The sequence below is a fragment of the Oncorhynchus gorbuscha genome, linkage group LG11 (assembly GCF_021184085.1).
Source record: "Oncorhynchus gorbuscha isolate QuinsamMale2020 ecotype Even-year linkage group LG11, OgorEven_v1.0, whole genome shotgun sequence".
Lineage (NCBI taxonomy): Eukaryota > Metazoa > Chordata > Actinopteri > Salmoniformes > Salmonidae > Oncorhynchus > Oncorhynchus gorbuscha.
In genome coordinates this window covers 6,208,094-6,217,989 of record NC_060183.1, presented here as the reverse complement: position 1 = coordinate 6,217,989, position 9,896 = coordinate 6,208,094, and the positions used below count along the sequence as shown (strand labels likewise).

The window sequence follows — 9,896 nt, the reverse complement described above, 5'->3', positions numbered from 1 at the left end:
TAGTAATAGTAGTAATAGTAGTAAATAGTAGTAGTAGTAGTAGTAATAATAGTAGTAGTAGTAGTATAGTAGTAGTAGTAGTAGTAGTAATAGTAGTAGTAGTAGTAGTAGTAGTAGTAAATAGTAGTAGTAGTAGTAGTAGTAGTAGTAATAGTAGTAGTAGTAGTAATAGTAGTAGTAGTAGTAGTAGTAGTAGTAATAGTAATAATAGTAATAGTAGTAATAGTAGTAGTAGTAGTAATAGTAGTAATAGTAGTAATAGTAGTAGTAGTAGTAGTAGTAGTAGTAGTAGTAATAGTAGTAGTAGTAATAGTAGTAGTAGTAATAGTAGTAGTAGTAGTAGTAGTAGTAATAGTAGTAGTAGTAGTAGTAGTAGTAGTATTAGTAATAGTAGTAGTAGTAGTAGTAGTAATAGTAGTAGTAATAGTAGTAATAGTAGTAATAGTAATAATAGTAGTAATAGTAGTAGTAGTAATAGTAGTAGTAATAGTAGTAGTAGTAGTAGTAGTAGTAGTAGTAGTAGTAGTAGTAGTAATAGTAGTAATAGTAGTAATAGTAATAGTAGTAGTAGTAGTAGTAGTAATAGTAGTAATAGTAATAATAGTAGTAATAGTAGTAGTAGTAATAGTAGTAATAGTAATAATAGTAGTAGTAGTAGTAGTAGTAGTAGTAATAGTAGTAGTAATAGTAATAATAGTAGTAGTAGTAGTAGTAGTAGTAGTAATAGTAGTAGTAGTAGTAGTAGTAGTAGTAGTAGTAGTAGTAGTAGTAGTAGGAAAATAATCTGGTTTGTGATAACTGCACTGGTCATTTTATTTTTTGGGGAAAACATTGGACAGGATTTTCTTAACGTTAACGATCCCAACGTTGTTTTAACATGTCAACATTAACACCTCTAGTTTCCCCCAATGCGATTTTAAGATTGTAATAATATACTCTTGTCTATAAATGCATAATTTATGCATCATTTGTCTCATATTGCATTCAGGATCCTTATGGTACAAGATATTGTGTTCTCAATTACTTTCCTGAATTCATACAATATAAAACACTGCAACATTATAAATAAGAAGTGTGTTTTTATCTAGTAGTTATAAATTAAAATAATAAGAAGTGTTTTTTACCTTGTAGTTGTGAGCGCTGAGATATTTGAAGTGTCCGAAACAGACATGAGACAAGCAGACGATGATGGTGATGATCAGGACGATGAAGGTAAACATAGAGGTCGGGGCTGAGAAACCTGAAAGAGAAGAGAATCAACATGTCAGTAGGAAGCGTTCCCTATGGTCCCTAGTCAAAAGCAGCGCACTACATCGGGAATAGGGTTCCATTTGTGGTTCAGTGGTCTGAGGTACTGCATCTCAGTGCTAGAGGTGTGACTACAGACCCTGGTTCAGAGGGGTGTCACTACAGACCCTGGTTCATTGGTCTGAGGTACTGCATTTCAGTGCCAGAGGTGTGACTACAGACCGTGGTTCAGTGGTCTGAGGTACTGCATCTCAGTGCTAGAGGCGTCACTACAGACCCTGGTTCAATGGGCCGTCTCTACAGACCCTGGTTCAGAGGGCCGTCACTACAGACCCTGGTTCAGAGGGGCGTCACTACAGACCCTGGTTCATTGGTCTGAGGTACTGCATCTCAGTGCCAGAGGTGTGACTACAGACCCTGGTTCAGTGGTCTGAGGTACTGCATCTCAGTGCTAGAGGCGTCACTACAGACCCTGGTTCAATGGGCCGTCACTACAGACCCTGGTTCAGAGGGCCGTCACTACAGACCCTGGTTCAGAGGGGCGTCACTACAGACCCTGGTTCAGAGGTGTGACTACAGACCCTGGTTCAGAGGGGTGTCACTACAGACCCTGGTTCAGAGGGCCGTCACTACAGACCCTGGTTCAGAGGGGCGTCACTACAGACCCTGGTTCAGAGGTGTGACTACAGACCCTGGTTCAGAGGGGTGTCACTACAGACCCTGGTTCAGAGGTCTGAGGCACTGCATCTCAGTGCTAGAGGCGTCACTACAGACCCTGGTTCAGTGGTCTGAGGTACTGCATCTCAGTGCTAGAGGCGTGACTACAGACCCTGGTTCAGAGGGGCGTCACTACAGACCCTGGTTCAGAGGGCCGTCACTACAGACCCTGGTTCAGAGGTGTGACTACAGACCCTGGTTCAGAGGGGTGTCACTACAGACCCTGGTTCAGAGGGCCGTCACTACAGACCCTGGTTCAGAGGTGTGACTACAAACCCTGGTTCAGAGGGGTGTCACTACAGACCCTGGTTCAGTGGTCTGAGGTACTGCATCTCAGTGCTAGAGGCGTCACTACAGACCCTGGTTCAATGGGCCGTCACTACAGACCCTGGTTCAGAGGGCCGTCACTACAGACCCTGGTTCAGAGGGGCGTCACTACAGACCCTGGTTCATTGGTCTGAGGTACTGCATCTCAGTGCCAGAGGTGTGACTACAGACCCTGGTTCAGTGGTCTGAGGTACTGCATCTCAGTGCTAGAGGCGTCACTACAGACCCTGGTTCAATGGGCCGTCACTACAGACCCTGGTTCAGAGGGCCGTCACTACAGACCCTGGTTCAGAGGGGCGTCACTACAGACCCTGGTTCAGAGGTGTGACTACAGACCCTGGTTCAGAGGGGTGTCACTACAGACCCTGGTTCAGAGGGCCGTCACTACAGACCCTGGTTCAGAGGGGCGTCACTACAGACCCTGGTTCAGAGGTGTGACTACAGACCCTGGTTCAGAGCGGTGTCACTACAGACCCTGGTTCAGAGGTCTGAGGCACTGCATCTCAGTGCTAGAGGCGTCACTACAGACCCTGGTTCAGTGGTCTGAGGTACTGCATCTCAGTGCTAGAGGCGTGACTACAGACCCTGGTTCAGAGGGGCGTCACTACAGACCCTGGTTCAGAGGGGCGTCACTACAGACCCTGGTTCAGAGGTGTGACTACAGACCCTGGTTCAGAGGGGTGTCACTACAGACCCTGGTTCAGAGGGCCGTCACTACAGACCCTGGTTCAGAGGTGTGACTACAGACCCTGGTTCAGAGGGGTGTCACTACAGACCCTGGTTCAGAGGTCTGAGGCACTGCATCTCAGTGCTAGAGGCGTCATTACAGACCCTGGTTCAGTGGTCTGAGGTACTGCATCTCAGTGCTAGAGGCGTCACTACAGACCCTGGTTCAGTGGGGCGTCACTACAGACCCTGGTTCAGTGGTCTGAGGTACTGCATTTCAGTGCTAGAGGCGTCTCTACAGACCCTGGTTCAGTGGTCTGAGGTACTGCATCTCAGTGCTAGAGGCGTCACAACAGACCCTGGTTCAGTGGGCCGTCACTACAGACCCTGGTTCAGAGGTGTGACTACAGACCCTGGTTCAGAGGGGTGTCACTACAGAGACCCTGGTTCAGTGGTCTGAGGTACTGCATCTCAGTGCTAGAGGCGTCACAACAGACCCTGGTTCAGTGGGGCGTCACTACAGACCCTGGTTCAGTGGTCTGAGGTACTGCATTTCAGTGCTAGAGGCGTCTCTACAGACCCTGGTTCAGTGGTCTGAGGTACTGCATCTCAGTGCTAGAGGCGTCACTACAGACCCTGGTTCAGTGGGGCGTCACTACAGACCCTGGTTCAGTGGTCTGAGGTACTGCATTTCAGTGCTAGAGGCGTCTCTACAGACCCTGGTTCAGTGGTCTGAGGTACTGCATCTCAGTGCTAGAGGCGTCACAACAGACCCTGGTTCAGTGGGCCGTCACTACAGACCCTGGTTCAGAGGTGTGACTACAGACCCTGGTTCAGAGGGGTGTCACTACAGAGACCCTGGTTCAGTGGTCTGAGGTACTGCATCTCAGTGCTAGAGGCGTCACAACAGACCCTGGTTCAGTGGGGCGTCACTACAGACCCTGGTTCAGTGGGGCGTCACTACAGACCCTGGTTCAGTGGGGCGTCACTACAGACCCTGGTTCAGTGGGGCGTCACTACAGACCCTGGTTCAGCGGTCTGAGGTACTGCATCTCAGTGCTAGAGGCGTCACAACAGACCCTGGTTCAGTGGGGCGTCACTACAGACCCTGGTTCAGCGGTCTGAGGTACTGCATCTCAGTGCTAGAGGTGTCACTACAGACCCTGGTTCAGTGGGCCGTCACTACAGAGACCCTGGTTCAGTGGTCTGAGGTACTGCATCTCAGTGCTAGAGGCGTCACAACAGACCCTGGTTCAGTGGGGCGTCACAACAGACCCTGGTTCAGCGGTCTGAGGTACTGCATCTCAGTGCTAGAGGTGTCACTACAGACTCTGGTTCAGTGGTCTGAGGTACTGTATCTCAGTGCTAGAGGTGTCACTACAGACCCTGGTTCAGTGGTCTGAGGTACTGCATCTCAGTGCAAGAGGCGTCACTACAGACCCTGGTTCAGAGGGGCGTCACTACAGACCCTGGTTCAGAAGGGTGTCACTACAGACCCTGGTTCATTGGTCTGAGGTACTGCATCTCAGTGCTAGAGGCGTCACTACAGACCCTGGTTCAGTGGTCTGAGGTACTGCATCTCAGTGCAAGAGGCGTCACTACAGACGCTGGTTCAGAGGGGTGTCACTACAGACCCTGGTTCAGTGGTCTGAGGTACTGCATCTCAGTGCAAGAGGCATCACTACAGACGATGGTTCGATTCTAGGCTGTATCATAAACGGCTGCGATTGGGAATCCCATTGGGCGGCGTACAATTGGCCCAGCGTCATTAGGGTTTTCCCGGGGGTAGGCCGCCATTGTAAATAAGACTTTGTTCTTAACTGACTTGAAAAGTTAAATAAAGGTAAAATAAATTAACGTCTCATAAATATGAGATAGCCAGGTTGTGACCCAGAACGGCCACTAGGTGGCGACCTCGTACCTGTGCGGAGAGTGGAAAAGAACAGGAGCCAGAAGAGACAGAGGATAGGTGCTGCCACCACCTGGTTGACGGCCCCAGAGTGGATCTTCTTGTCCAGCTTGGAGGGAAGGTAGGCATAGTACATGTTGTAGCGATCTGCCAGGTGCTTCAATAGCATGTACATCAGACCTGGAGAGGGAGGGAGGGAGGGAGGGGGGAGCGGAGAGAGAGGAGAGGGAGGAAGGTGGAGGAGAGAGAGAGAGAGGAGAGGGAGGAAGGTGGAGGAGAGAGAGAGAGAGAGGAGAAGGAGGAAGGTGGAGGAGAGAGAGAGAGAGAGGAAAGGGAGGAAGGTGGAGGAGAGGAGAGAGAGAGAGAGAGAGGAAAGGGAGGAAGGTGGAAGGGAGAGAGAGAGGAGAAGGAGGAAGGTGGAAAAGAGAGAGGGAGGAAGGTGGAGGAGAGAGAGGAGAGGGAGGAAGGTGGAGGAGAGAGAGTGAGGTGAAGGAGGAAGGTGGAGGAGAGAGAGAGAGAGAGAGGAGAGGGAGGAAGGTGGAGGAGAGAGAGAGAGGAGAAGGAGGAAGGTGGAAAAGAGAGAGGGAGGATGGTGGAGCAGAGAGAGGAGAGGGAGGAAGGTGGAGGAGAGAGAGAGAGGAGAAGGAGGAAGGTGGAGTAGGAGAGATAGAGAGGAGAGGGAGGAAGGTGGAGGAGAGAGAGAGAGGAGAGGGAGGAAGGTGGTGGAGAGAGAGAGAGGAGAGGGAGGAAGGTGGAGGAGAGAGAGAGAGGAGAGGGAGGAAGGTGGAGGAGAGAGAGAGAGGAGAAGGAGGAAGGTGGAGGAGAGAGAGAGAGAGAGAGGAGAGGGAGGAAGGTGGAGGAGAGAGGAGAGGGAGGAAGGTGGAGGAGAGAGAGAGAGAGAGGAAAGGGAGGAAGGTGGAGGAGAGAGAGAGGAGAAGGAGGATGGTGGAAAAGAGAGAGGGAGGAAGGTGAGGGAGAGAGAGGAGAGGGAGGAAGGTGGAGGAGAGAGAGAGAGAGAGGAAAGGGAGGAAGGTGGAGGAGAGAGAGAGAGAGGAAAGGGAGGAAGGTGGAGGAGAGAGAGAGGAGAAGGAGGAAGGTGGAAAAGAGAGAGGGAGGAAGGTGGAGGAGAGAGAGAGAGAGAGAGAGGAGAGGGAGGAAGGTGGAGGAGATAGAGAGAGGAGAAGGAGGAAGGTGGAAAAGAGAGAGGGAGGAAGGTGGAGGAGAGAGAGAGAGGAGAAGGAGGAAGGTGGAGGAGAGAGAGAGGAGAAGGAGGAAGGTGGAGGAGAGAGAGAGGAGAAGGAGGAAGGTGGAAAAGAGAGAGGGAGGAAGGTGGAGGAGAGAGAGAGAGAGGAAAGGGAGGAAGGTGGAGGAGAGAGAGAGAGAGAGGAGAGGGAGGAAGGTGGAGGAGAGAGAGAGAGGAGAAGGAGGAAGGTGGAAAAGAGAGAGGGAGGAAGGTGGAGGAGAGAGAGGAGAGGGAGGAAGGTGGAGGAGAGAGAGAGAGGAGAAGGAGGAAGGTGGAGGAGAGAGAGAGGAGAAGGAGGAAGGTGGAGGAGAGAGAGAGAGGAGAGGAGGAAGGTGGAGGAGAGAGAGAGAGGAAAGGGAGGAAGGTGGAGGAGAGAGAGAGAGGAGAAGGAGGAAGGTGGAGGAGAGAGAGAGAGAGAGGAAAGGGAGGAAGGTGGAGGAGAGAGAGAGGAGAAGGAGGAAGGTGGAAAAGAGAGAGGGAGGAAGGTGGAGGAGAGAGAGGAGAGGGAGGAAGGTGGAGGAGAGAGAGAGGAGAAGGAGGAAGGTGGAGGAGAGAGAGAGAGAGGGGAGAGGGAGGAAGGTGGAGGAGAGAGAGAGAGGAGAGGGAGGAAGGTGGAGGAGAGAGAGGAGAGGGAGGAAGGTGGAGGAGAGAGAGAGAAGAGGGAGGAAGGTGGAGGAGAGAGAGAGAGGAGGGAGGAAGGTGGAGGAGAGAGAGAGAGAGAAGAGGGAAGAGAGAGGAGAGGGAGGAAGGTGGAGGAGAGAGAGAGAGAGGAGAGGGAGGTGAGTCTAACCATCTTCTCCATACAGGACCGTACAGGGACCCTACAGGGGTCCTCTCCCTCTTCATTATGGGCGGCAGCTTAGCCTAGTGGTGAGAGTGTTGGACTAGTAACCGAAAAGTTGCAAGATCGAATCCCCGAGCTGACAAGGTAAAAATCTGTCGTTCTGCCCCAGTTAACAAACTGTTCCTAGACCAGTTAACCCACTGTTCCTAGACCAGTTAACCCACTGTTCGTAGACCAGTTAACCCACTGTTCCTAGACCAGTTAACCCACTGTTCCTAGACCAGTTAACCCACTGTTCCTAGACCAGTTAACCCACTGTTCCTAGACCAGTTAACCCACTGTTCCTAGACCAGTTAACCCACTGTTCCTAGACCAGTTAACCCACTGTTCCTAGACCAGTTAACCCACTGTTCCTAGACCAGTTAACCCACTGTTCCTAGACCAGTTAACCCACTGTTCCTAGACCAGTTAACCCACTGTTCCTAGACCAGTTAACCCCACTGTTCCTAGACCAGTTAACCCCACTGTTCCTAGACCAGTTAACCCCACTGTTCCTAGACCAGTTAACCCACTGTTCCTAGACCAGTTAACCCCCTGTTCCTAGACCAGTTAACCCACTGTTCCTAGACCAGTTAACCCCCTGTTCCTAGACCAGTTAACCCACTGTTCCTAGACCAGTTAACCCACTGTTCCTAGACCAGTTAACCCACTGTTCCTAGACCAGTTAACCCACTGTTCCTAGACCAGTTAACCCACTGTTCCTAGACCAGTTAACCCACTGTTCCTAGACCAGTTAACCCACTGTTCCTAGACCAGTTAACCCCACTGTTCCTAGACCAGTTAACCCCACTGTTCCTAGACCAGTTAACCCCAATGTTCCTAGACCAGTTAACCCACTGGTGGAGACCAGTTAACCCCTGTTCCTAGACCAGTTAACCCACTGTTCCTAGACCAGTTAACCCCCTGTTCCTAGACCAGTTAACCCACTGTTCCTAGACCAGTTAACCCACTGTTCCTAGACCAGTTAACCCACTGTTCCTAGACCAGTTAACCCCTGTTCCTAGACCAGTTAACCCACTGTTCCTAGACCAGTTAACCCCTGTTCCTAGACCAGTTAACCCACTGTTCCTAGACCAGTTAACCCACTGTTCCTAGACCAGTTAACCCACTGTTCCTAGACCAGTTAACCCACTGTTCCTAGACCAGTTAACCCACTGTTCCTAGACCAGTTAACCCACTGTTCCTAGACCAGTTAACCCACTGTTCCCAGACCAGTTAACCCACTGTTCCCAGGCCAGTTAACCCACTGTTCCTAGGCCAGTTAACCCACTGGAAGGCCAGTTAACCCACTGTTCCTAGGCCAGTTAACCCACTGTTCCTAGACCAGTTAAGGAAGTTGGAGACCAGTTAACCCACTGTTCCTAGACCAGTTAACCCACTGTTCCTAGACCAGTTAACCCACTGTTCCTAGACCAGTTAACCCACTGTTCCTAGACCAGTTAACCCACTGTTCCTAGACCAGTTAACCCACTGTTCCTAGACCAGTTAACCCACTGTTCCTAGACCAGTTAACCCACTGTTCCTAGACCAGTTAACCCCTGTTCCTAGACCAGTTAACCCACTGTTCCTAGACCAGTTAACCCACTGTTCCTAGACCAGTTAACCCACTGTTCCTAGACCAGTTAACCCACTGTTCCTAGACCAGTTAACCCACTGTTCCAGACCAGTTAACCCACTGTTCCTAGACCAGTTAACCCTCTCCTAGACCAGTTAACCCACCATCTTAGACCAGTTAACCCCAGTGTTTGGACCAGTTAACCCACTGTTCCTAGACCAGTTAACCCACTGTTCCTAGACCAGTTAACCCACTGTTCCTAGACCAGTTAACCCACTGTTCCTAGACCAGTTAACCCACTGTTCCTAGACCAGTTAACCCACTGTTCCTAGACCAGTTAACCCACTGTTCCTAGACCAGTTAACCCACTGTTCCTAGACCAGTTAACCCACTGTTCCTAGACCAGTTAACCCACTGTTCCTAGACCAGTTAACCCACTGTTCCTAGACCAGTTAACCCCTGTTCCTAGACCAGTTAACCCACTGTTCCTAGACCAGTTAACCCACTGTTCCTAGACCAGTTAACCCACTGTTCCTAGACCAGTTAACCCACTGTTCCTAGACCAGTTAACCCACTGTTCCTAGACCAGTTAACCCACTGTTCCTAGACCAGTTAACCCACTGTTCCTAGACCAGTTAACCCACTGTTCCTAGACCAGTTAACCCCTGTTCCTAGACCAGTTAACCCCCTGTTCCTAGACCAGTTAACCCACTGTTCCTAGACCAGTTAACCCACTGTTCCTAGACCAGTTAACCCACTGTTCCTAGACCAGTTAACCCACTGTTCCTAGACCAGTTAACCCACTGTTCCTAGACCAGTTAACCCACTGTTCCTAGACCAGTTAACCCACTGTTCCTTCCTAGACCAGTTTAACCCACTGTTCCTAGACCAGTTAACCCACTGTTCCTAGACCAGTTAACCCACTGTTCCTAGACCAGTTAACCCACTGTTCCTAGACCAGTTAACCCACTGTTCCTAGACCAGTTAACCCACTGTTCCTAGACCAGTTAACCCACTGTTCCTAGACCAGTTAACCCACTGTTCCTAGACCAGTTAACCCACTGTTCCTAGACCAGTTAACCCACTGTTCCTAGACCAGTTAACCCACTGTTCCTAGACCAGTTAACCCCACTGTTCCTAGACCAGTTAACCCCACTGTTCCTAGACCAGTTAACCCCACTGTTCCTAGACCAGTTAATCCACTGTTCCTAGACCAGTTAACCCACTGTTCCTAGACCAGTTAACCCCCTGTTCCTAGACCAGTTAACCCACTGTTCCTAGACCAGTTAACCCCCTGTTCCTAGACCAGTTAACCCACTGTTCCTAGACCAGTTAACCCACTGTTCCTAGACCAGTTAACCCCCTGTTCCTAGACCAGTTAACCCCT

The 9,896-nt window shown here is 50.3% G+C and overlaps 1 protein-coding gene across 1 annotated transcript in view; it reads right to left on the bottom strand.

The window, feature by feature from the left end:
- LOC123989594 (CSC1-like protein 2) overlaps positions 1 to 9,896 on the bottom strand; it is a 94,959-nt gene that overhangs the window by 1,623 nt on the left and 83,440 nt on the right. The window contains exons 21-22 of the mRNA XM_046290719.1: positions 4,880 to 5,047; positions 1,125 to 1,240 (exon numbers count right to left, since the gene is read on the bottom strand). Coding sequence (XP_046146675.1) covers positions 1,125 to 1,240; positions 4,880 to 5,047 — 284 coding nt within the window. The remainder of the gene's footprint in view (positions 1 to 1,124; positions 1,241 to 4,879; positions 5,048 to 9,896) is intronic.